Source organism: Drosophila bipectinata, chromosome 2L, assembly GCF_030179905.1.
Source record: "Drosophila bipectinata strain 14024-0381.07 chromosome 2L, DbipHiC1v2, whole genome shotgun sequence".
NCBI classification, from domain to species: domain Eukaryota; kingdom Metazoa; phylum Arthropoda; class Insecta; order Diptera; family Drosophilidae; genus Drosophila; species Drosophila bipectinata.
Window position 1 is genome coordinate 17099598 of NC_091736.1, and position 22791 is coordinate 17122388.

The window sequence follows — 22791 nt, forward strand, 5'->3', positions numbered from 1 at the left end:
TTTTAAAATATTCATTTTTTTAACACATTTAAACTTTTTAAACTACTTAATAAATTAAAATTTAAAAGTTCAATTTTCTTCTTAATAAAACGTTATTGCACTTAGGTATAAACTTAGGCAACTTTAAGCCCACAGAATTTGTTGTTCAAATCAAAGAAATCCTCATCCGGATCAGCAGTCTTAACCAATTCAGCATTGGGATCCGACTCCGCCTTCGATTCCGCTTTTCTAGATGCTTGACGCTCTTTCTTAACCCGCTTTTTTTGTTGGGCTTTAAGGGCAGACTGGTCCACTTCCATGACCTTCCAATCGGGAATAAACTCCTCGCACCAGTCGTATAGGTAACAATAGAAGTCAAACATTAGCTTAGAATCGGGCAGCAGGAAATGCTCCACATGATAGCGAACGTCCGTTCGATTTTTGAGCAGATCGTACATATTGTAAAGGAAAGCACCGCAAAACAGTTGATTCATCCTAGGATTCAACAGGGGAAAGTCCAGAAGAGCGTTCAACCCACTAAGCTGATACACAACCGCCTGAAACTCAGCAAAGCTATGGATAACCGTTGAAGAATAGAGATCGAATTTCTTCTTAAAAATCTCCTGCATGTGAAAGTGTGGCAGCAGGCGTTCCTGGGTTAAATAGCAGTCAGACTTCGGAACGTGAGGCATTCTATCGGGTATTGAAAGTTCCAAAAGGGATGGTTTAATTCCACGCTTGACTCCTTCGGCCAATTCTTTATCTCTCACGGCTCGTTCTTGTTTCAGGATTTTTCCAAATCTTTTCTTGAATTCTTTCACCTCTCTTTCAGCTGGTATGGTAACATCAATGGTGCGAAGGACCACCAGACTTAGCAGCAAGGAGTGAAGATGCAATTGATCACAGTGCTCAGATCGATGTATCCAGTAGATAATAGATAGAAAATATAGTCTCAGATCCTCAGGGAGCTTATCCAGCTTCTCAAAAAGCTTATCCGTATCGGCATGCGGCACAAACGATTTGAAGACGTGCCTCAAATGCCTGGGATCGGGTGAAGATGGATTGAATGGATAAGGAGGTTCTTTTTCAATGGGCATTTTGTAATGCCGCACATTGGTCACCCGAAGAGCTCTTGTGAGGTAGGTAAACTCGATGGGTAAAGGTGAACCCTCTTCGTCTAATCCGGGCTCTGTTTTCTCTCCCTCAACGTGGTGGAGTAGGGAAAAAACGTAATTGAGGATGGGCAGAGCCAGTTCGTTGGAGTCAGCATAAGGAAAGTGTTCCATTTGTGGGTTGTTGATGTACTTTCTTAGGTGAACAAGATCCACAAAGAACCGTGACAAGTGCGCGGGGTAAAGCTTCTTTAAAAACCATGCTGGGAAAAGTAACGTCTTATCTTCCACTTCTACTTCTTCTTCTGCTTCCTCTTCATCATCCTCGTCTTCTTCAGGATCTTCTGGCACCTGTTCGTCTGGCTCTGGATCTTCCTCCTGTCCCTCTTCTGCCACCTCATCATCATCATCTCCGGATATATATTCTCCTTCATTAATTTCATCCTCGACGCTGAGCTCATCTTCGCTTACGGGTTCGACATATGGAAAAGCATTCTCATACTGCTCTTCAAAGAAATCATAAGCATGACACAACTCATTCGAGTATCCACAAATGGCGGCATTGACTTGAGAGGCAAGAGATTCTCGTTGAGTCTACAACAGATTAATTATCACTAGAGATTGGTAGGAAAAAAGTCAAGTCACTAACCTTTTTCAGCCTAGAAAGTACTTTGGCCAAAGCCGTCTCGGAGGTCTCCTCCTTGAGCCATTTGAGAGTTACCTGTATGCGTTTTTGTTGTTGTTTCAATTTGCGACTCCTGCCCGCTTTACCCATGCCGGAAGCAAAGAAGTTCCGGAAAGCACTTCGAGCAATGTAATCGTTACCCAGAAGGGCAGCAAACAGGGGCAACTTTTCGGGGCTAAGAGTGCCTCGACCACAGAGATGTTCCACTCGGTAGATGCAACAATCCAGATATTTGTAGGTCTTTACATTTGGTTTCGAAGGTGTCGTTTTGGATGCGGTTTGTATGCCATTCAAAATCTTGTTTGCCTTGGTACGCTTTTCCACGTGTTTGGCCTCATTGCGCCGCAGATCACGAGACTTTTTTTGGTTGCTCTTATCCTTAATTTGCTTGGTAAGAACCTAATTGTTAAACAAGGGTGTTAATCATGTAAGGACTCCATGAATTGGAACATATGTACCTTCACAGTCAGAGTTATAAGCGGGATGTACTTCACATTGTGGATGTAGAAATCCGAATCATACGAGAGCACCGGGCAATTAAGTTTCCTTGCTAAGGCCGCCAGCTCATCGTCGGCTTCAAAGACACATCGCATCACTGGAACTCCACAATCCCTCACAGCATCCACAAAAACCTCTTTGAGGTGCAAGGGAAACAATGTAATGGAGGCATTAGGGTTGATCTTTTTGATAACGCTAATTTTTCCCCTTAACCGGGTGCTGACCGTCTGAAGCTTTTTCTCCTCATATCCACCATCCATCAGGACGTACGGACGGATATTGCACTCGGCCAGAACTTGAAAAAACTGCACCACAGCCCGGTAGAAATCATCGTAATCCCCTCCAAAAGCCGAGTAGGTCCCAGACACATCCTTGTACAAGTTACATGATAAATTGTCACCATCGATGACCAGCGCAGTTGAGTGCAGCTCGTAGGGCTTTAGGTAGATCTCGGCGCGTTGGGCAATGTAGCTTGTAAGGCCACGGACACCCATTTTATTTTTCCGGCACTTGTGGCTCCTTATTTGTTTATTTTTTGCAGCGAGCGCGTGTTAGCGGTCAGTGTTGGAAAGTGATGCACAATTTATTAAGAAATATTTAAAAAAAAATTAAGTGTTTTAAGTTGTATAACATTACCATTATTTGTGATTTAAAACATAATTTTAAATTAATCTCAAGTCTTTTTCATTATATTAATAAAAAGAATTGCAAAATAAATCAAATGTGTTGGAGTTGCCATACAGCAATACAACGATACACCGATTTCTAAAACATCGATAAAAAAAAAAGAAAGTTCCACCTCAAATTAAAGGCACCCACTCTTTCTGTTTTCCGAGACCACGTGGTGAGAGGTATTGCGATCCGTTTGGATCAGGGAACATTCCGAATTTCATGAACTATTAGTAACGAAATGTCGGAAACTTCAGAAGACGAGCAGGACCTGGTGCAACCCAGCGACGAAGAGGAGGAATTGAGTGGCAGCGAAGAGGATGACGGAAACGATGATGAAGCTGCAGAAGATGGTTCAGAATCTGAAGATGGTGACGAGCAAAATGGAGATGCCGATAGTAACTCCGAGGTTGAAAACGATGACCAGGTTGAGGACCAAAAGTTGACCTGGAAAGATCTCGTACGTTAAACGCCCTAGATCCGTTTGAAAAAGTACATAATAGAGCTAATCTTTCCTCCAGGGTCTGAACGACACGTTGTGTCAGGCTTGTGACGAGCTCAAATGGAAGGCGCCTTCGAAGATCCAGCGAGAAGCTATTCCGGTGGCCCTGCAAGGCAAGGATGTTATTGGCCTGGCGGAAACTGGTTCTGGCAAGACCGGTGCCTTTGCCCTACCCATTCTCCACGCGCTCCTCGAAAACCCGCAGAGGTATTTCGCCCTGGTATTAACACCAACACGTGAGCTGGCGTTTCAAATCGGCGAGCAGTTTGAGGCTCTTGGTAAGTCTATAGCTAGTTTCATCCAACTAATAGCCCACACAATGATGTTAACCCTTTTTTGATTTTGTTTTTAAACGAAAACATGAAATTATAATTTCTTATTCGTCACTACCTCTGAGTTTCATACAAAATCACCATATTTTTATTCATAAAAATTCCTTATACTAATTAAAGTTGCTTTCTTTTATACATCCTAGGCAGTAGCATTGGAATTAAGTGCTGTGTTGTTGTCGGCGGCATGGACATGGTGGCCCAAGGACTTCAGCTGGCCAAGAAGCCACACATCATCATAGCCACACCCGGCCGCCTCGTGGACCATTTGGAAAACATGAAGGGCTTTAACTTGAAGGCCATCAAGTACTTGGTGATGGACGAAGCGGATCGAATCCTGAACATGGACTTTGAGGTGGAGCTCGATAAGATCTTAAAGGTTTTGCCACGTGACCGACGCACCTTTCTATTCAGCGCTACCATGACCAAGAAGGTAAAGAAGCTGCAGCGTGCCTCCCTCAAAGATCCGGTTAAGGTTGAAGTATCCAACAAGTATCAGACAGTCGAGCAACTCCAGCAATATTACCTGTTCATACCGGTGAAATATAAAGACGTGTACTTGGTTCACATCCTCAACGAACTGGCTGGCAACAGCTTCATGATATTCTGCAGCACCTGCAACAATACTGTAAAAACTGCATTGATGCTTCGAGCTCTGGGACTGGCAGCCATTCCCCTGCATGGTCAAATGTCGCAGAACAAGCGTCTGGCGGCCCTCAATAAATTCAAGGCCAAGAATCGTTCCATTCTTATATCCACCGACGTGGCTTCCCGTGGCCTGGACATCCCGCACGTGGACGTTGTGCTAAATTTCGATATACCCACGCACAGCAAGGACTATATTCACCGGGTGGGAAGGACAGCGAGAGCAGGTCGCTCTGGCAAAGCCATCACCCTAGTGAGCCAATACGACATCGAACTCTACCAGCGCATTGAACACCTACTTGGCAAGCAACTGCCTCTCTACAAATGCGAGGAGGACGAAGTCATGGCTCTACAGGAACGCGTGGCAGAGGCCCAGCGCACGGCAAAGCTGGAGCTGAAGGATCTAGAGGATACAAAGGGCGGTAGGGGACACAAGAGGGGCGGGGACAACCATGATGATTCGGAGCACTTTACCGGTGCCCGCAAGCGCATGAAACCTATGGGCGGAGGCGGTGGCGGCGGCAAAGGACCCAAGGGAGGTGGCAAAAAAGGTTTTGGCCAAAAGAGCTGGAACAAGGGGGGCAAAAAAAGATAGTATAGGCAAATTATGAAATTAAGCTTAACTATTATTTTATTTTATACGGTAATACAGAGTAAAATTAAACAAAAAATATTGTATTCGTTTTAATGTTGAAACATAAATTTAAACTTCTAGCTTATAATTATAATGAACTTATTATAGTTTATAGTTATTATGGGGGGAACTTTAGATGAACTACGACTTGAGCCTGCACTTGTTCTTGGAGTCCTGGAACTTGACTATAGGTACCTGTACCTAACTTGGACTCATGTTAGAACCAGGACCCATTCACCTGGAATTAGACGGCTGCACTTGTTCTTGGGCTCATATTGTAGCGTGTCATCTAAAATCAATTCCGCCTATACCCGTTCCCTTGTGGACCCATATACCGGTTAGGACCGGAATTTAGACTGTGGCTTGGAGCTGCACTTGTTCTTTGATTCATATAGTAGCCTGGCATCTGGCCATGACCCTGGCTATACCCTGGCCTCGGACCGTTGTTCGAACCGGGACCCATATACAGGTTACGACCGGGAGTTCCAAAGGTGTTTGGAGCTGCACTTGTTCTTGGGCGCCCATCTACAACGTTGACTTGCTCATTGAAAGCTTTCAAAAACTCCACGTGTTGCGGATTTTGAAGCTCCTTAGCAGGTATGTTTAGCATCAGCTTCATACTGGCTTCTCTTACTTCTGGATTTTTGGTTTTAGAAGATTCTAAAATATGGATGACTATTTCTATGGGTATGATGAAATTAAATTCCGCTCCAAGACGAATAATATGACCCAAATAATCCTCCCAGTTGGTTCTGGACAGGACATGGAGAATGGTTATGGTCAAGTCTCGGAACTTGGCCGCCTTGCTCGGCATCCAAAGATCTCTCATGAGAACACGCGTCATATCCTTTTCCATTCCACATGACTTCAGCATACCAAAGATATGGGCTATCAAGGGCCCGGCAATATTCTTGTACAGACGGCAATCCGATATCATTCGCAAAACTTGGGGCCTGAGATTGCGTCGCAGGAAAATCTCGGCGAACGAATTGAAATAGTTTTTGAAGATGACAATGCTGCGAGTGGACAGAACATAGATTTGTTCCAAGGCCGATTCGTCCATTCGCAAGAGGCGCCTTTGCACTTCGCCCACGGTATTCATCTCATGGTTGCAACCAAATTCTACACAATAGTCGTCTAGAAATGCCATACACCTGATTCCGAAAACGTCTGTCATCCAATTGTTAGGAGCAATAACCTGTTGGAGGATGGGTGCAGTCTCTTGGATTGGCATAGCTAAACCTTGATGCGGTGCGGTGGGTGGAATTTGGTAGAGGGGACCAAAAACTGGGGTTTCCACCTTACCGTGCCGCGCAGCCGAGGCTTCTTCTCGCTGGCGGTTCACCAGCTGAGAAGGCCTCATCGAAGGGGCAGCCGTGGCTTCTTCTCGCTGGCGGTTCATCAGCTGAGAGGGCATCCTCGAAGGGCCAGCTGGGGCAGCCGTAGCTTCTTCTCGCTGCCGGTTCATCAGCAGAGATGGCCTCCTCGAAGGGCCAGCTGGGGCAACCGTAGCTTCTTCTCGCTGGCGGTTCATCAGCAGAGAGGGCCTCCTCGAAGGGCCTGCTGGCGCCTTCGCCTCTTGCTTTCGAGCTTGTTCCTCTTTATCCTGGTGATCATATAGCATTTGCATGACAGAAGGCTGCGCTTCTAGCTGACCCGGTTTGATCTTAGGAATGCGACCTGCAACTTTCTTCATATCCGTCATAATCTCTGATCTGACATTTGCCGTGGATTGGTCATCTTGCTTCACCAATCCCCTTTGAGGTGGTGCTGAGATCTGCGAGGTAGACGGCCGTTCCGGCGTTTCAGTGCTTGTTTCGTCTTGCACGGAGGGCTTTGGCATAGGCATCTGCGACGCTGAGGGTAATACGGGTGGTTTAATTTTTGTAGATTCTAGCTTTGTACACTTACGTTTATGTGGGGTCGGTCCTTTTGTAGAGTTGTTCTCATTTGTCATCGTTTTATTCCCAAGATGTAGGGGGTTTTGGACGAGGTCTTCATCCGACCCCTCCCAAGAAGTTGCAACCGACAAAACATCATCGTCTAGTTCATAGTCGAGCTCCTCTTCCTTGTCTAGGTTCAAGCTCACAATATCCTTTGTGTTCCCCTGTGTATTAGCTTCTACCCTTGGCGGAGTTGTCAGTCTTTCAAGAATGTCTAATACATCAGCCATCTGATGATCAAGCTCGGTAGGTGTGTTGCTATCTCCCAGATCTCCCTGGGGAACGGGATGACCTTGATCTACATCAAACATCACATCATTGAACAAGTTTTCGTCTAAGAAATGGAAGTCTTGAATGGAGTGGCATGGATCTATACCTGCCGGAACTGTCAACAATGACGAAACGTTGGTTTCCATTAATATTTCGTCCATCTTAAGGTCAGAGGTGGCAATATAGCTGTGGTCGTTGTGAATGTCGTTCAACGACGTCGACAAACTTTCCCCTCCACCTGAAGCCTTCTTTGTCAAGTCCAAGTTTTGGTCGGCGTATTCATCCCTCAGCTGCTGCTTCTGCCCCTCCTGAGGCTGTTCGTTTTTGGGCTGATAGCTCAAATTAATGGCGGTCGGCGGCATGTGGGCAGGCATCGGCAAGCCCTCCCCGCTTATCTGTGGCAACAAATAGAAGTTGTTAACTAATGAAATATCCAGACTGCTTACTACCATTACTAAGCCATTTTCTTGAGTCCCTTTTTTGGCTAGCGGCGAACTGCTGTGGAAATCACCTGGTCTTTGGTTGGCCGCACTCTGGCTACTAGTCGATGGCATCGGACTGAGCTTCTTGTACTGAAGCTCCAAAGCTGATTCTTCTAGAATTTGTATTTTCTTGGGTTCCTGCTTCAATGTTGATGCCTTCCTGGTCGATGGTCTAGCCTGCTGCTGCTGAGCCGGAATTAGAATAGCTTTTCGAAACGGTTGCGCCATTTTTTTAAAGTCTTTTCGAGAAGCTTTGCTCAACGGACTATTGTACCACTTTACTTTTTTGTTAGGTGTTTCCCCAATAGAGCCTTGACTTTGGTTTGCACCCTGAAGCTGCTTCATTTGAGCTTTGTCAGCCAGCGACGGACGACCTCTTTTTCGTTTTTTTGGAGCTTCTACGGGTTCATCGTTCTTTTTTACGTTTCCGTTTTCATTGGAATAACGCTTCTGCCATTCTATTAAGGGCAAACATTCGTCTGGATCGTCTTCATCTTCGTCGTCATTTTCATTTGGCTTGATCAACGAAGAAATCTTGGAGCGCCGATCAAAGGGATTTGATTTTGGAGTAATCGGAACTTGGTGCTTGAATATTTTCGACTCAGATGCTTGATGATTGGTACCGTCTTGGATATCATTGGATGCTTCAATAGCTTGCATTTTTTGAGGTGTCTGAGGATTATTTTTGGGCGTTCTAGGCGAAGCACACTCCGCAACAAAGGAAGCATGCGTCTCATGCATGGGCTTCACATCCGCAGCAGTTGGCAACAGAGCAGAACTCGATGAAGATCCGGTGGGTCTTTGCTGCACATGATTTAGGAGTGGTATAAGAGCACTCTGCCAATTAAAAACACTTAGTTAGGCATTTGTTTAAGAAATTGTACAATTTGTTACTTACTCTGCAGTGCCGAATGCAGTAGGTCCTGGTCCAGCTCATTTTATACTGTTCGTAGGCTTGGGACCACTCGTCGTCCGCCATAGCGTCGATCCCAATCTTGGTCAATATTTGCTGCCAGCATCGGCGCTTATCTCGATCACGCATTTTTACAATGATTTTCAATGAAAACACAGACTTTACGAAAATTTACACGCGGAGCTTATTTGCGGCTTTTTACAAATTCACACCATGTGCCGTTACACGAAAGACGAAATTTTGCGCTTCGATAAAAACTTTGCGCTTCGATAGCGCGCGAAACAAATGAAAGTGAAACAGGGCAGGAGACTCGAGAAAAAAGCTGTCGCTGGTATTATCGAAAAAATAATACTAAAATAATCAAAATGAAATAAAGGGACTTCTAGCTTGTCAACTTCTATGATCGACTACTTGTTTATTATTTTTATTTACAAATAATTTCTTTTCATATCATATTTTTATTTATTATAACATTTTTAATAATTTTGGTATTTTTTTAATTTTTCATGATCTTTCATAATAGCGCGCATACTCACAGGCCCACAAAGATTCCTTTAAAAAAAAAACATAAATCATAGTTTAAAGAATTTATCTTAAATACAAACCATAATTCAATAAAAGACAATTTTTTTTTGTATTGGTAAAAATATAAGTGTGTGCCTTTCGACCCAAGAGCACTTATAGCTTATGAATTTATTATATTTGCTGTAAGAATGCCAAAATTACATTGAATTAAACTAATTAAAACGTCTACACGGTATAAAGATGTTAAAGGTCAAAATTGTACTAATCATAAATATTTGCACAAAGCACGCGGCCAGCCTAAATACAATTTGTTATTTGTAAGTTCCGTCCCGCAGTTATGAGCATTGTACGTCGAACAGTTCGCAGATACCTTCATCGCTTTTTAAAACAAAATTAAAATCATCTTGGGGCGGGTTTAACTGAACCAACGGCGGGTTTTCTAAACAACAAAAAAAAACGACAGTTATTAGTTGTAAGATAAATTAGGAAAATAGTTATTAGTTTACACACCTAAATTTGGATCGTCGGGATAGAACCGTCGTAGCGAGTGACCCGACAGATAGTTCTGAAAGATAATCTTCGCGGTCAGTTCATTTTCCAGCAGTTTCATCTCGTCCTTCATTTCGGGATTGCAAGAATACGTGTGTTCGTCTGTTATCACGTTGCCCGACCCTGCTGGTCCCGAAGTTTGGCCGTCGTCGCTGGAGCGTGACGACGTCGAGGGTGAGGGCGTGTCAAGTCTGCGGTAGTCGAAGAACCCTCCGGCGTCGTGTGGATTGGTTGTGCTTTTACCTTGATTCGTCACCAGACGAACGTCGATCGTGCTGCCATTATCCAGGGAGACCCGCAACTCACTCTGTGAAAAATGGTTCAAAATGGAATTTTCGTTGTTAATTTTTTGTACTTGTAAAAATTTAAAAAAAAAATATATATCTTACATCGTTGCGTTGAATCTCAACCTCCTCATCATAATTGGGTATAGTGAAGACGGAATCATCACCATAGACTCCCAACAGATCGTCCCGTGTTAAATACGCATATGATCTATTTGAAGGATCTTGCATCACATAGCCTAAGTTACGCTGGGCATACTCTAGCTGTTTGTCCAAATCTTCCTCCAACAGTTTTAAGTGGTTCGTGCGTCCGCGGGCTAAGTCGTAATCCTCTTGGTCCTTGGCGTTGTTGAAACCTCCACCGCTATAAACAGAAAACAAGTTTTTAAATGTTTTAGAAAACGGGGAAAGGTTTACATTTTAGGTACAACTTCATAATCATCCTCATTAAAGGATAATTCAACTATATAACAAAATATATTTCCAGGTATTATACCGACTAAAACCTTTAATATGAAGGCTTCTTTGTATCCACTTCCTAAAAATGTAACCTGGGAATGGAGTTGTAAAAATAAACCCCCATAATGCAAATGAGCACCTACCGCCACCGCACTAGGGCGCTGTGTCTGCCTTTATCAATCAGGCCAATGCCCTCCAGCACATTGGTGATATCGTATATGCGCCGCTTCTGAACATCCAGGATTTTGGTAGCCTGAACAAATACGGTAATATTATTAGTATCGTAACAAAATAGGCATTTTAAAAGTCATACCGCTTTGAGATCTATAGAGCCACCGTTTGACTTCATAAGTTCCACGAACTTTTGGGTGAGCGAGACCAGTGAACCCACGGAACGTTGCTGGCTAGGCACGATATGAGATTGTGAATGCGACGGGGACTTAAGCGGCGTGGGTGGATCCAGAGACATTTCCATATGGGCGTCATCCATATCCACATCCAAGTCGGCGGTATTGTTTCCACCGCTGGCGCTCATCGTGGTGGTGGACTGGCCTGCAACGGAGGTACTGTCCCTTTTCACTATACTCGTCGATTTGCGCTTGTACATGGCCGGCAGTCGATTGGTCCTCTCAGCTTTGGTTTTGATATCAGTTCGAATAGCTGCAATACCTCAACACTTGAAGCTACTGTATGGTTGGTGCGAAAAATCCAAATTAAATCCAAATGTTGGCGCTTGAGGTTTCCGCCATTTATGTCACTTTTTTCATTCTCCCTCTATTCCGACTTCATTTCAGTGTGGTAAAGTGACGCTGCCTCTGTGCGATATGTTATCGATTTATCGATATGTGTACTCTTTGCAGCACTGCCTTTAAAATTCAAACTTTCATTTTAAACTATGTATATGATTAATAGAATCATACAATGGTTAAAAAGGTCGTAGTCAAAATGAAAACGATGTTTATCTATTGTCCTTAGCCAGTTTATTTTATTGTAATTAAGTGTTTATAGATTTCTTTTATTTGAGGCTTCATCATTTGTCCCTTCGTTGACCAGATCCAGTCGCAATAGCTTTAGTTGGGTGCCCGGTAGGACATTAAGGATTTTCCACTTGGCTTTCAAAACAATTCATCTCTGAGATGCTTTAAGTCGATCCATATCACCTGGCAGATCCCATTCGTTCGTATTCTGTATTGCTTTCATCCGTGAAAAAACCGTAATCCGGAAAATTCTGCATTGTGGGAAGTGGAGATTCTATTAAAGCTTCCCATTAATTCCTAAGAACTTTCGCCTACCTCTTCGATGAAACCAGACTTGCTCCTGACACTCAGCACTCTTATAATCCGGAAAAAAGTCTATCAAGTGGTCCATCACTTCTCCTTTTAGCCTTCAGCCTTTCAGCCTTTAATTCCACTTCACATTGGCTAAATTGGGTCTTTGAGGGATTTTCTTTGGGTCGGATTTTGAGAATATTTGAGATTAGACTGTGATAATTCGTCTCTATGCTGCCCATGAAACTGGAGTCGGACATTGATTTCAATAATTAATTTTGACAGGCTACTTTTAAAACTTGTCAACGAGCTTCATAAATGCAAAGACCAGTTCCAACTCATTTCTTTGAAGGACCAGGAAGTAACATTTCCGGTACAACAAAATCACGATCAACTCCTCCCTTTGACCTATGCATTATCAAAAGGATCTTTTTTTGGGTTTGCAAACGAACATGCGGCGGAAGTTGAGAAAGCCTTTCCCTTAGTTCACTGCAAAATACCGTTAAATCATCCTGGTTCTGGGTCTTTTTTTTAGTTTGGAGATCACTCTTTGACGTAATGTTAGGTGCCAAGCCCCGCTCTTTTGGTAGAAAAGATCCTAAATAGCTCTCCTTCATCTAAAATGACAGTAATATAAATAATGGTTACTTTACAATTTATTTTATTCATCAGACGTACCTGGTCATTTGGTATGAGGAACAAGAATTCGTTCAGGAGCTCAAAGTTACATGTACAGGGCAATCCTTTTTCCTGACAGCTATGTAACCTTTTCAGTTCCTGCAAAGCTCGTTTGTGAAGACGCTTTGCCTCAAATTCCACTTGCTGTCTGGACAGTTTTCCGCCAAATTGACGAGCAATCCATTCCCAAAGATCATGTTTCTTTTTGTTGTTAAAGTAGTCTGCGTTTTCACGATTCCACAGGCACTCGTGTCCTGCATAAAAGCGAACCAGTGTAACTGCATTTCCTTTATTGGAAAATATATTTTCTGAATTGGTACTTTGTGTTTGGCTAAAAGGATTGAAAGATTTGCCTCCACGTATTGGTTGATGATTGTTAGAACGCTTTGATTTGCTCATCTTGAGGACAGTTATTTTCGCAAGGGGCCAAAAAGGAAAATTAAAAAACAAAGCTTGCTTTTGATGTAAAATGTATTATGTGAATATTTTCCATGTAATTTTAAAATAATTTCAAAAGAGGTTTAAAATAAAAGAATTTTTAACCTTTTTAAATTTATATATCTCTAGATGACTAAATAAAGCAGATTATGCATTTAAGCTGAATTATCTAAATTTTAAATTAATGATGCTATGGAATTTTCTTATTTAAAAACGTTTTTTAAATATTTATTTAAAAAAACTCACGTGGCGCCACGTTTTTATCCCCCACCTCCGCCATTTTCCAACACTTTTTTGTGTTTGTTTTGGTCCCTTGTTCTGTTTTTCGGAAAACAACGTGCCAAGGGCAGATTTTTTGTTAAAAAACAATTCATCTATAAGTTTTCAAAAAACAAACAAAATGCCTTCCAAATCGAAGCCAAAACTTTCCCGCGGAGTGTTGGACATGAAGTTCATGCAGCGCACCAAGGCGAAAGTGGACAAAGAGACTGCCGATGAGCAGAGTCGGGCACTGTACTCCAATGAAATTAACGAAAAGATGCTGAATTCCAACTCGAATTATGTCGTCGAGCAGAGCTACTCTATCTGCGCCGGTCTCATCGATGGTCGTCTGAGTTTTCGTGGAATGAATCCCGAAATTGAACTGCTAATGGAGCAGGAACGAACAGAGAAGCAAAACCTTAAGAAACCCGAGCAACCCAAAGAAGTTTCGGACCAGGACATGGCCAACACGTACTACGCCAACAAGGCGCCTGCCCTGACCAATAGCATGGGCAAGAAGTTCAGCACGAAGAAGGACCTCAAGCGAAAACAGAACGGAGACTCCGGGAATTTCCATAAAAACCACCACAAGGCGCAATTCAGAAAACCTCGTCCGGACGACAATTAATTTACTTTTTTACTCTGATCTAGTACTAGTTAAAGTTAAATAAAATATATAACAATTCAAGTACAATTGCTTAGCGGCTGTTTCACCGCGTGGAGGGCATAGCACATTTGGGTGCTGTTAATCCAGCGCCAGGTGTTGCTCCAAAAGTCGTAGGTGCTACCATTGACCAGTATAGTCTGGCAGTTCACTGGAGATTGGATTTGAATAAATTGAAGAAATGTTGAGAATAAAATATAGAAGCTTACTTGTGTCCAAGATACGCTGCACATCCAGGGGTGAAATCATCTTGTCCCAGTGATGTGTTCCCTTGGGCGCCAAGTTGAGAACATATTCGCCCAAAATAACGCCGCCAAACCAACTGGGAAGGGTTTTGTTCAAGGTCGTTATAAAAATTGAGCCACCCGGCTTCAAAGTTCGTACGCTGGCATCCAGCAGGGCCACTTTGTCGTCCACGTGCTCCAGCACCTCGGATACAATCACAGCGTCATAACACTCGCAATTGGTCTTGACATGCTGGTCGACCGGCTCTATTATGTAGTCCACATTGCTACTCAGTTCGGGACTGAAGCACTTCAGGTGGGTGCGAGCCGCTTCAATGAGTTTCTCGCCGAGATCTATACCCGTAACCTGGGCTCCGAGACGTGCCAGTTGCTCTGTTAGCAAGCCGCCACCGCAGCCTACCTCTAAAATTCGCTGTCCACTCAGAACTCTTGTGGTGTTTACGTAATTAGGTTTTACTGTCCCGCGCGCTACCATGCCATCGCGAATGAAGGGAACTCTGTAAGGGATTGGATAGTTAACACTCTGAAACCTCCAGACTTTTTGGCTCACCCACCGTATCTCGTTGAGAGCATATAGAGCTCCCATAGTTCCATTTGGGTTCCACCATTCTGAAGCATGATTCTCGTGATGGCGCACCTCTTTTTGGGTGCCGGAGTCGATTGGTGGCGTCGCAGTGCTGCTCTTTCTAGCGATGTTTGTTCCCAGAACACTGGCCAGCGATTGTCTCAGCTTGCTGGAATGCAAAAATTGTAATTTGAGATTATGACTAATTTACAATACTTGCCCATTGGCAAAAAACGAATTTCGCAGCATTTTCAACGCAACACAAATGCTCGATAAAAAACAGCTGACTTTTGTTTTGCTGCAACTGTAAACAGAAGAGGCGTAGCCAGTCCTAAAAAACGCTTAATCATACACATGTTTTGAATTTTGTTTAGAATTTTGTGAGAAGTTCAATAAAATAAAACCACATTCCATTGTTTACTTACCTGTTTTATTTATTTAATATTTGGGTATTGTTCTTTCGTTTATATGGAGAATTGCCAATATTATAATACTTTTTTCCAATAAATATAATTATTATCAAATCCTACAATCGTACAAGGTAGCCAAAGGTAGACAAGGTGTTTCACGTCAATATATATTTACGAAGTTCGACTTGACAATCGAGCACCATAACCCTTTACCACGTGCGCCTCTGGACTGAAATATACTCGCTTCGAGAGAGTGGCTCCCCCTCCAAAGCTTTTGAAAGGAGAGCTGCTCCGATCGCCGGTTCTTTGTCATTATTCTTTCTGTGGTTGTTCAAGTGTGAACTACCCAGCTTATCACCTTCATATCGATAAAGATAACGAAGAAAATTTACAATAATCGCGGATCATACGGATTGACGGAATGGTGCAGTACAAGACCCTGGAAAACCAGGAATCGGATGCGGAGAATGCCAATTCAACCGCTAAGGAGCCCGAGGAGCCGCAACGGCCGCAAGCCGCCACCGCCAATCACCACCAGGCGGCACAGATGATGATTGTGACCATGTTTTTGCTTCTGTTCCTTGGATCCTCGTTCTTCCAGCCGCGTCCCCGACTTCATCAGTATCGTGGTGGTAGGGGACATGGATTGGGCCGTTACGAGCCCTGTGATATCCAACTGGTAGAGACCATTCCCATCGGACTCAACTATTCTGCGAACAGTCCACGATTCCTGAGTACTTACGAAGCCTGGCTGCAGTTGCTGGGAAACGCTAAAACTTCCCTTGATATTGCTTCCTTTTATTGGACCCTGACAGCCGCTGACACGCCCGGGGAGACGGACAACAGCTCTTACCCTGGCGAAGACATATTTTCTAAGCTTTTGGCCAACCGTAATGGAGGCAGCCAAACGCCAAAGCTCCAGATTAGCATAGCCCAGAGCGATCCATCCAGTGTGTCCGCTGATTCAAATACAAAAATTCTCGCCAGCACTGGAGCCGCTAAGGTGGTGACCCTCTCCTTTCCAAAATATTTTGGTAGCGGTGTTCTCCACACTAAATTATGGATCGTGGACGATCAGCACTTTTATTTGGGAAGCGCCAATATGGACTGGAGAGCCTTAACCCAGGTCAAGGAAATGGGTGTGCTTGCCCAAAACTGTCCGGCATTGACAGAAGACATCAAAAAAATCTTTAAAGCTTACTGGTACTTGGGTACCCACCAAGACGAGGGTATACCCTCTTGGAATTGGGGCTATGATACAAAATATAACAAGGAAACCCCCATGTTGATTTCTGTAAACAAGAACAGCAGTATGGCGGGGTATTTAGCTAGTTCCCCACCACCCCTTTCGGCCCGAGGTCGCACTAACGACCTGGATGCCATTCTGAACATCATCGACACGGCCATAACCTATATAAACATCGCTGTGATGGACTACTATCCTTTAATTATATACGAGAAAAAACACCAGTACTGGCCGGTCATAGATGATGCATTACGTCGAGCGGCTGTGGAGCGAGGCATCATTGTCAAGCTACTAATCTCATGGTGGAAGCATTCTAATCCTAGCGAAGATCGGTACCTCAAGTCTTTATTGGATATTGCTTCTGAGAAGGACAACATTAACATACAAATTGTAAGTCTCGCGTTATCCACACATTACGATTTTTAAAGGATATCCTATTTTTTTAGCGACGTTTTATTGTAAATGGGACAGAAAACCAGGAAAACATTCCCTTCGCCCGAGTCAATCACAACAAGTACATGGTAACAGATCGTGTTGCCTATATTGGCACCTCCAATTGGAGTGGCGACTACTTCACGGACACCGCAGGCATTGGATTTGTTATAAGCGAACTTCATGAAACGGAAAGTAGGAAAAACCTGAGGAGCGATCTTTGCGATGTGTTCGAGCGGGATTGGAATAGTCCCTATGCCCACCCATTTGAGTAAACAAACGTTTACATCGTTATTAAACTGTTGACCAACTTGCGAATTTATTATTCATAAAATTGTCAATTCCCACAAATTGTATAACTTTATCCATTGCTTTTATTCAGTTTTGATTATGCGTTAAATAAAAAATTCGTTTTACGATTGCAACAGAAAATACAATTCATTTGTGTACTCTGAAGTGGAATATTGAAAGTAAAAATACTATTTACAGAAAATAAGTTTTAAAAATAAAATACGTTATCCATGGATCGGTAAATAATTTGTAGCAGCCATTTCCAATTAAGCTGCGGTGGTAATCACTACATCCCGATTGTATTTCTGAACTTAACTAGGTTGAGCGGAGAATACGTCAACTCCGCTCCGTGAGAGTCCCGGGAAATGTGCAAGATAAGTTTAGTTACAGATTCCTAATCATTTTACGTTGGCACCTCGCCTGAGAAAATTATTGGTAGAGATACTTTTCTCGATGACCTTGTTCAGGAAAGGGATGCGAGCTTGCAGTGTGTTGAAGATAAGAAACAAGCACCGGGCATCAATGGCTGTGAATAGATTTAATAAATAATAGTTATATAGGATGGAGCATAGAGGACGACATTCGCACTCACCCGCATAGATTATCTGCTCTTGGCGCAAGGGTCGGTTCGCCCAGTTGGAGCACTGGTTGGATTTGTTCAGTTTCTTACCGAGACACATTAACGCAAGATCCGAAAGTGCCTCACCGGCCCGGTTTACGTTGCCGAAGGGCAACTCCACGCCGCTGCGCTGTTTTTTGAGCTGCTGCCAGAGGCTACGCAGGTCCAAGTAGTGATGCGGAGTATGCAGACGTAGTTGAAGCGGAAGGGATCGCTGCAACACACTTAGATCGCAGGCCATGGAAAAACCCACTTTCAGGATATTCACATTGTTAAATACATTTGCTCCCAATAGGCGCCATTGCTCTGCTTGAATGCTTTCCCGAGCCAGACAATCAATTAGATACACAAAATGATCGGTGGCAATCTGCAACAGGCAAAGTTGGCTCTCCCCGCAAACGCTCTGCATCCACTCAGAGTCCAAATATATGGTGTGCTGCCGCTGCAGCTCATACAGCATCTCGTTGAACTTCGCCGCCGTATCGACAATCTTGAGGCACTCGTCCGGCAAGTCTATGGTCAGGTACACTTCACAGCCGCCAGCTCCGTTTGAGCGTTCATTTGAGACGCGGCGGGAAACATCTCTTTCATAATTAGGGATATGGGCTTTGATATCCGGAGGACAATCGCTCGGATGCAGTTTGAACTCTCTGTACCAATAGATGGCTTCATCGCGCGCATGGTTCGATGCCATGTACCATACAAAATCCTTCCGTAAATCATAGTTATAGGCGTGGACGCTTACTAGCTCCCGAAAACTAGCCTGATTGATTCGATCCTTTTCATAATCTCGGTAAAGAAAGTGCAGGTAGCCGCAAGTTTTGGTGAACTTGAAATTGGGTGTCACGGAGTCGTCAAATCCGTACTTCTTCGCCAATCGGGACACAATTTTGGCGATTGGCCGGTAGCTGAGTACTTGATGGGAGATCTTTATGTTCTTATATCGGCTAAAAAAAGAGAAAGCAGTTTTTAAAGGGTTTATGGGAACTTAAGACCAGTTCAACACTTACTCTAGCAAATGCTGGCACATTTGAATGACTGGTTTGTCCTTGTGCAGAAGCGAGTCAAGAAACTCGACAAATGGCTTACGATGCTGGACGGCTTGGTCCAAATACTCCTCGGCCAGAGGCAGCTTCTCCACGGCTATCAGTGGGAAGGCCAAGTCCAGCATATCGAACTCGTTCGTCAGCCGCAGACTAATGGTCCAATGGGTTACCTCTTTAAGGTGCCCTTCGCCAAGGAGTTCGCGTAACTTGGGTAGCAGCAGGTCACAAATCGTGTGTAGGCTGTATGCTTGAATCACAGCATTGTTTAGGGCCAGCAGATTTGAAGTCTTCACAAAGTTAAAGGCCGTCATACTGGTGTTGGGATCACAGTTCTCGCCGATGTGCGGATAATCCTTATGAAGTTTGCACACTGTGTCCAGCACAAAGTACGATAAGCTTTTGGGCTTGATGTTGCTGCTGTCCGGACAGTTGGCAAATAACTTTAGGGCCAACAGAAGGGGATTTGGATGGGCGTAGAGCGTATTCTGAAACTCCGGACCAAAATGCGGCGCCTTGTTTTTGCAATACTTGTTCCATTTCTCGCGGAACTCAGAAAAAAACAAATGCGCATCCACGTCCAGCGAGGAATCAAAGTTTCGTCCGTTGATTCCGGCACCTGTTGTGATGTCTTCTAACTTCTTGATCTTCAAGTTACCCATCATGCTCTCCAAATACTCCTCGTCAGACTCAAAGCCGGCAGGGATGGCGTTCCGCATATGCTTTTTGTGAGCCATTGCACAGGGGGGTTCCCAACCCGAATCAAGACGATTATAAAATTTCAATGATAAATTCGTGTTTTAATCGACAGATACAAATTTCGCCAGCGACTTGCTGAGTCGCACAAAAACAAAATCGGGGCTGCCAACCTAACAAAATTATTTAAATTTTGTTTAAAATGTATTAAGATATTGTTTAACATTTACGTTCCCATAATGTTAAGCTCCAAGATATTTCTTAATTAAATAAAATTAAATAAAAAACAGAAATCCCCGATTTGTAAATTTTCATTTTTTGTTTATATTGGTACGGCAACGCTGCCGATCCAAAACACAAATCTTCTTACCATATGGCAGCTCCTCTGGCGGCACACGTGCATTTTTGTTTTAGTTCTCTGGCGTAAAAATGAAGCTGTCCTCGAAAAAATCCAAAGTTTTGGGCAAACCTAAGGCAGGTGTCTCAAAAAAGAAGGTCCCTCAGGAGGCCCTTAAAAAGACCATATCAAAAAAGGTCCGGAACACATCTGAAGAACAGGTGATATCCAAGAAACCAAAACAGAAACCCACTTCCGTACCTAAAAATGGGAAAACAGCCAAGAAAGGAACTAAGAAAACACACAAGGAAGAGTTGGAGGGACTCAAGGACTTAGATCCAGAGTTCTACGATTTCCTTAAAAAGAACGACCAACAACTTCTGGATTTTAATCTGCTTGACAGCGATGACGACGATGATGATGAGGAGGAGAAGCCGGAGAAGGTAAAAGGAAAATCTGCTGAGAGCGAGGATGACGAGGAGGATGAAGAGAAATATCACAAGCCCAATGAGGATTTGGCTGTGGCCAGCGATGAGAGCGATTTCGAGGATGAAGCAGAAGATGATGAAGCAGCCGCTGGAGGCACGCAGAAAATCACGCTCAACCTGCTGCGCCAATGGGAGGTGCAGCTGGCCCAGCCCAACGTTTCCATAGACATAGTACGCAAGGTGATACAGGCCTTCAATTCCGCCTTGGCCAGTATATCAGCCGATGGTGCTGATGGAGGCGAAAACCAGCCTAATGCTGCCGCTTTTAAAGTCGTCGGAGCATCCGCATTTAACGGAGTAATTCAACTGTGCGTGCTTCACCTGCAGCCAGCCATCATCAAGGTACTAGGTGTGAAGGCCAATAGCAACCTGCCCCTCCACAAATACAAAAAATGGGTTAAAGTGCGCGGCTGTCTACGCTACTACCTTACGGATTTAATTCGCCTCGTGGAGCAGGTCTCGAGTGCCAACATCCTTGGTGTGCTTCTTAAGCACTTGCATCAAATGGCCGGCATGGTGGCGCCCTTCACTGCTCTCGGCAAGACGATTTTGAAGCGTCTGATCGTGCTTTGGGCCACTGGGGATGAGACCGTTCGAGTATTGGCTTTCCTTTGCATTTTAAAAATTACAAGAAAGCAGCAGGTAAATACTTTAAATTTGATTCAAAGCTTGTTAATAAAGTTTATGTATTTTTAGGCCACTATGCTAAACCACGTTCTCAAAGCCATGTACTTGGCTTACGTGCGTAACTCGAAGTTCGTGTCTCCGAACACTCTGCCGGGTATAAACTTCATGCGGCGTTCGCTGGTGGAGATGTTTGCTTTGGACTTGAATGTGAGCTACCAACATGCTTTTCTCTACATCCGACAACTAGCCATCCATCTGCGAAATGCTGTCATCCTTAAGAAAAAGGACAGTTTTCAAGCAGTCTACAACTGGCAGTTTATCAATTCCCTACGCCTGTGGGCGGATCTTCTGGGAGCGAGTGCCAACAAGCCACAGCTTCAACCATTAGTATATCCGCTTGTCACTATTGCCACTGGAGTGATTCGGTTAATTCCCACAGCCCAATACTTTCCTCTGCGTTTCCATTGTCTGCAGACCCTCATCTCATTGGCCAAGGAGACGAACACCTATATACCGGTGCTTCCTCTGATTGTGGAGGTTTTGAAAAGCAATACTTTTAATCGCAAGCACACAGCAGTATCCATGAAACCTCTGCAGTTCACCTGCGTGCTGAGGCTCAACAAGGCGCAGCTGTCCGAGAATGGCTTCCGGGACGAAGTAATCGAGCAGGTTTGCGGCTTATTACTTGAATACCTTGCACATGAGTCCGCGTCTCTAGCCTTCACCGATCTTGTTGTGCCCACTGTTATGGCCATTAAAGCCTATCTGAAGACTTGCCGAAATGCAAACTACTCCCGCAAGCTTAAACTGCTTCTAGACAAGGTGCAGGAAAGTAGTCGTTTTGTGGAGCAGCAGCGTGGTAAGAGCAGCGTAAACTTTGACCTTAAGGACGCTTCAGCAGTGTCCGCCTGGGAGCAGCAGCTCCGTCTAAAACGCACTCCCTTGGACATCTACTATACCAGCTGGCTGAAGACACACGAGACCAAGAAACGACGCCAGGCCGCGCAAACTGATGAAATTAATGCCGACTACGATGTACCAAAACTGAAAAAGCTTCCCGCCAAATCTGGACTACCCATTCGGAATGAAAATGGCGAGGTTGAACTCTTCCCCTCAGACTCTGAGGATGAAGAAGCGAATAATTTCCCAGCAGCATCAGACGATGAAGATGAAAAGGAGGAAGTGGAAGTGGAGCCACCAAAGTCCAAGAAGGCAAAGAAGGAGAAAAAGAATTCAGAAAAGAAACCACAACCCGTAGCAGAGGAACCTGCTGGCGATGATTACGACGAAGCAGGTGGAGCTGTAGATATAGTTAAGGACTTGGACTTGAACGATTGGTAAACATATTAGGATCATTTAACTATATTTACACATAAAATTCTTTAAAAATAAAAGTACTGCGCGTCAATTACTTTTCGGGTGGCTCTCGGCCTGGTATGAACTCGTACTCCTTGTACTTCGGGTAAGTTCCAACGGTCGGCCCATCCACTTGCTTGGGTATTGCTTTGTTATCCTTTCCTTTGGCGTAAGTGGCCTCCAGTTCAGCGGCGTTTCGTTTCTTCATCTCCATGATTTGAAGGTTCTTTACCAGCTCCTCTCGCGTTGGCGGCTCGTCCCGACGTCCTCGCAACCACGCCTCCCACTCAGCGGTCAGTTCCTGATCAAAAGCTTCCTTCTCTGAAGGTTCGAACCAGCGGGACGGTTTGCGCTTTCCGATCGATGGGTTTGCCGGAATCTCATAGTATTTATTGCCAAAATAGTCCTCGCCAATGTAGTTTCCGCGGAACTGACGTGGTCTCAGGGACTTCCAAAAGTTTTTGAATATAATCCCAAGAACGTCGCGAGTAGGCTTGTTAGCCATAATTTTATTTATTAAATTTTATTAGAGAACTATAATTTAAACCTTATTTTAGCAAGAGAAATTATTTGAGGTTGGGATTGATTTTTGTTATGACATGAACAGCTGATAGCTGGGCAGTGTTGCAAAGTTTCACATTTTTTGACA

The 22791-nt window shown here is 44.0% G+C and overlaps 10 protein-coding genes across 15 annotated transcripts; 4 read left to right on the forward strand and 6 right to left on the reverse strand.

The window, feature by feature from the left end:
- Positions 1–39: 39 nt before the first annotated feature.
- Positions 40–2849, reverse strand: ast (protein asteroid). Its single transcript, XM_017251562.3, has 3 exons — positions 2235–2849; positions 1741–2175; positions 40–1685 (listed from the first exon to the last, which is right to left on the reverse strand). Exons 1-3 carry the CDS (start codon positions 2766–2768, stop codon positions 114–116), a joined length of 2541 nt encoding a protein of 846 aa, XP_017107051.2. The 5' UTR covers positions 2769–2849; the 3' UTR covers positions 40–113.
- A 236-nt stretch (positions 2850–3085) lies between these two features.
- Positions 3086–5141, forward strand: pths (probable ATP-dependent RNA helicase DDX47). The gene is made up of 3 exons (XM_017251549.3): positions 3086–3403; positions 3465–3723; positions 3921–5141. Exons 1-3 carry the CDS (start codon positions 3185–3187, stop codon positions 5012–5014), a joined length of 1572 nt encoding a protein of 523 aa, XP_017107038.2. The 5' UTR covers positions 3086–3184; the 3' UTR covers positions 5015–5141.
- On the reverse strand, positions 5033–9046 carry del (deadlock). Of its 4 annotated transcripts, none has more exons than XM_070277425.1 (5): positions 8647–9046; positions 7716–8585; positions 6965–7661; positions 6469–6910; positions 5033–6411 (listed from the first exon to the last, which is right to left on the reverse strand). In XM_070277425.1, exons 1-5 carry the CDS (start codon positions 8788–8790, stop codon positions 5349–5351), a joined length of 3216 nt encoding a protein of 1071 aa, XP_070133526.1. In that variant the 5' UTR covers positions 8791–9046; the 3' UTR covers positions 5033–5348. The 4 variants fall into 4 exon arrangements, with proteins under 4 accessions (XP_070133526.1, XP_070133527.1, XP_017107048.2 ...); XM_070277426.1 differs by having other exon boundaries at positions 5033–6910; positions 6965–7294; positions 7373–7661; positions 8647–9045; XM_017251559.3 differs by having other exon boundaries at positions 5033–6910.
- Positions 9047–9303: 257 nt separating this feature from the next.
- On the reverse strand, positions 9304–11261 carry E2f2 (E2F transcription factor 2). The gene is made up of 5 exons (XM_017251566.3): positions 10792–11261; positions 10622–10731; positions 10125–10383; positions 9697–10042; positions 9304–9625 (listed from the first exon to the last, which is right to left on the reverse strand). The coding sequence occupies exons 1-5, from the start codon at positions 11083–11085 to the stop codon at positions 9522–9524; spliced, it is 1113 nt and encodes a 370-aa protein (XP_017107055.1). The 5' UTR covers positions 11086–11261; the 3' UTR covers positions 9304–9521.
- A 2001-nt stretch (positions 11262–13262) lies between these two features.
- Positions 13263–13751, forward strand: Mpp6 (M-phase phosphoprotein 6). Its single transcript, XM_017251771.3, has one exon. The coding sequence runs from the start codon at positions 13263–13265 to the stop codon at positions 13749–13751; it is 489 nt and encodes a 162-aa protein (XP_017107260.2).
- Positions 13736–15158, reverse strand: Coq3 (ubiquinone biosynthesis protein COQ3, mitochondrial). Of its 3 annotated transcripts, none has more exons than XM_070277823.1 (5): positions 15023–15158; positions 14818–14938; positions 14587–14766; positions 13997–14529; positions 13736–13938 (listed from the first exon to the last, which is right to left on the reverse strand). In XM_070277823.1, the coding sequence occupies exons 2-5, from the start codon at positions 14844–14846 to the stop codon at positions 13808–13810; spliced, it is 873 nt and encodes a 290-aa protein (XP_070133924.1). In that variant the 5' UTR covers positions 14847–14938; positions 15023–15158; the 3' UTR covers positions 13736–13807. The 3 variants fall into 3 exon arrangements, with proteins under 3 accessions (XP_070133924.1, XP_070133925.1, XP_017107259.2); XM_070277824.1 differs by having other exon boundaries at positions 14818–14901; positions 15023–15148; XM_017251770.3 differs by lacking the exon at positions 15023–15158 and having other exon boundaries at positions 14818–14945.
- A 49-nt stretch (positions 15159–15207) lies between these two features.
- Pld3 (Phospholipase D family member 3) lies at positions 15208–17122 on the forward strand. The gene is made up of 2 exons (XM_017251769.3): positions 15208–16643; positions 16700–17122. Exons 1-2 carry the CDS (start codon positions 15429–15431, stop codon positions 16958–16960), a joined length of 1476 nt encoding a protein of 491 aa, XP_017107258.2. The 5' UTR covers positions 15208–15428; the 3' UTR covers positions 16961–17122.
- Positions 16977–19493, reverse strand: Nbr (exonuclease mut-7 homolog). Its single transcript, XM_017251768.3, has 3 exons — positions 18606–19493; positions 17569–18542; positions 16977–17502 (listed from the first exon to the last, which is right to left on the reverse strand). Exons 1-3 carry the CDS (start codon positions 19373–19375, stop codon positions 17375–17377), a joined length of 1872 nt encoding a protein of 623 aa, XP_017107257.2. The 5' UTR covers positions 19376–19493; the 3' UTR covers positions 16977–17374.
- Positions 19494–19708: 215 nt separating this feature from the next.
- Positions 19709–22180, forward strand: Noc2 (Nucleolar complex protein 2). The gene is made up of 2 exons (XM_017251681.3): positions 19709–20801; positions 20856–22180. Exons 1-2 carry the CDS (start codon positions 19764–19766, stop codon positions 22125–22127), a joined length of 2310 nt encoding a protein of 769 aa, XP_017107170.2. The 5' UTR covers positions 19709–19763; the 3' UTR covers positions 22128–22180.
- LOC108132313 (NADH dehydrogenase [ubiquinone] 1 alpha subcomplex assembly factor 2) lies at positions 22133–22773 on the reverse strand. Its single transcript, XM_017251686.3, has one exon. The coding sequence runs from the start codon at positions 22645–22647 to the stop codon at positions 22195–22197; it is 453 nt and encodes a 150-aa protein (XP_017107175.2). The 5' UTR covers positions 22648–22773; the 3' UTR covers positions 22133–22194.
- Between the last annotated feature and the right edge of the window lie 18 nt (positions 22774–22791).

What these genes read in the sequence shown, in the direction of transcription:
- ast (XM_017251562.3), bottom strand. Translation starts at nt 2,768, where the DNA reads ATGGGTGTCCGTGGCCTTACAAGCTACATTGCCCAACGCGCCGAGATC. An exon ending in TTATAACTCTGACTGTGAAG is followed by an intron (nt 2,176 to 2,234) that starts GTACATATGTTC and finishes TTTAACAATTAG; the next exon opens with GTTCTTACCAAGCAAATTAA. An exon ending in TACTTTCTAGGCTGAAAAAG is followed by an intron (nt 1,686 to 1,740) that starts GTTAGTGACTTG and finishes AATCTGTTGTAG; the next exon opens with ACTCAACGAGAATCTCTTGC.
- pths (XM_017251549.3), top strand. Translation starts at nt 3,185, where the DNA reads ATGTCGGAAACTTCAGAAGACGAGCAGGACCTGGTGCAACCCAGCGAC. An exon ending in AGTTGACCTGGAAAGATCTC is followed by an intron (nt 3,404 to 3,464) that starts GTACGTTAAACG and finishes TCTTTCCTCCAG; the next exon opens with GGTCTGAACGACACGTTGTG. An exon ending in CGAGCAGTTTGAGGCTCTTG is followed by an intron (nt 3,724 to 3,920) that starts GTAAGTCTATAG and finishes TATACATCCTAG; the next exon opens with GCAGTAGCATTGGAATTAAG.
- Nbr (XM_017251768.3), bottom strand. Translation starts at nt 19,375, where the DNA reads ATGGCTCACAAAAAGCATATGCGGAACGCCATCCCTGCCGGCTTTGAG. An exon ending in ATGTGCCAGCATTTGCTAGA is followed by an intron (nt 18,543 to 18,605) that starts GTAAGTGTTGAA and finishes CTCTTTTTTTAG; the next exon opens with CCGATATAAGAACATAAAGA. An exon ending in AGAGCAGATAATCTATGCGG is followed by an intron (nt 17,503 to 17,568) that starts GTGAGTGCGAAT and finishes ATCTATTCACAG; the next exon opens with CCATTGATGCCCGGTGCTTG.
- Mpp6 (XM_017251771.3), top strand. Translation starts at nt 13,263, where the DNA reads ATGCCTTCCAAATCGAAGCCAAAACTTTCCCGCGGAGTGTTGGACATG.
- Pld3 (XM_017251769.3), top strand. Translation starts at nt 15,429, where the DNA reads ATGGTGCAGTACAAGACCCTGGAAAACCAGGAATCGGATGCGGAGAAT. An exon ending in ACAACATTAACATACAAATT is followed by an intron (nt 16,644 to 16,699) that starts GTAAGTCTCGCG and finishes CTATTTTTTTAG; the next exon opens with CGACGTTTTATTGTAAATGG.
- Coq3 (XM_070277823.1), bottom strand. Translation starts at nt 14,846, where the DNA reads ATGCTGCGAAATTCGTTTTTTGCCAATGG. An exon ending in TATGCTCTCAACGAGATACG is followed by an intron (nt 14,530 to 14,586) that starts GTGGGTGAGCCA and finishes AATCCCTTACAG; the next exon opens with AGTTCCCTTCATTCGCGATG. An exon ending in GCAGCGTATCTTGGACACAA is followed by an intron (nt 13,939 to 13,996) that starts GTAAGCTTCTAT and finishes TCCAATCTCCAG; the next exon opens with TGAACTGCCAGACTATACTG.
- del (XM_017251559.3), bottom strand. Translation starts at nt 8,790, where the DNA reads ATGCGTGATCGAGATAAGCGCCGATGCTGGCAGCAAATATTGACCAAG. An exon ending in ACTGCATTCGGCACTGCAGA is followed by an intron (nt 8,586 to 8,646) that starts GTAAGTAACAAA and finishes TTTAATTGGCAG; the next exon opens with AGTGCTCTTATACCACTCCT. An exon ending in AGGACCGACCCCACATAAAC is followed by an intron (nt 6,911 to 6,964) that starts GTAAGTGTACAA and finishes TATTACCCTCAG; the next exon opens with CGTCGCAGATGCCTATGCCA.
- Noc2 (XM_017251681.3), top strand. Translation starts at nt 19,764, where the DNA reads ATGAAGCTGTCCTCGAAAAAATCCAAAGTTTTGGGCAAACCTAAGGCA. An exon ending in AAATTACAAGAAAGCAGCAG is followed by an intron (nt 20,802 to 20,855) that starts GTAAATACTTTA and finishes ATGTATTTTTAG; the next exon opens with GCCACTATGCTAAACCACGT.
- LOC108132313 (XM_017251686.3), bottom strand. Translation starts at nt 22,647, where the DNA reads ATGGCTAACAAGCCTACTCGCGACGTTCTTGGGATTATATTCAAAAAC.
- E2f2 (XM_017251566.3), bottom strand. Translation starts at nt 11,085, where the DNA reads ATGTACAAGCGCAAATCGACGAGTATAGTGAAAAGGGACAGTACCTCC. An exon ending in TTGAGATTCAACGCAACGAT is followed by an intron (nt 10,043 to 10,124) that starts GTAAGATATATA and finishes CATTTTTCACAG; the next exon opens with AGTGAGTTGCGGGTCTCCCT. An exon ending in TCCCGACGATCCAAATTTAG is followed by an intron (nt 9,626 to 9,696) that starts GTGTGTAAACTA and finishes TTTGTTGTTTAG; the next exon opens with AAAACCCGCCGTTGGTTCAG.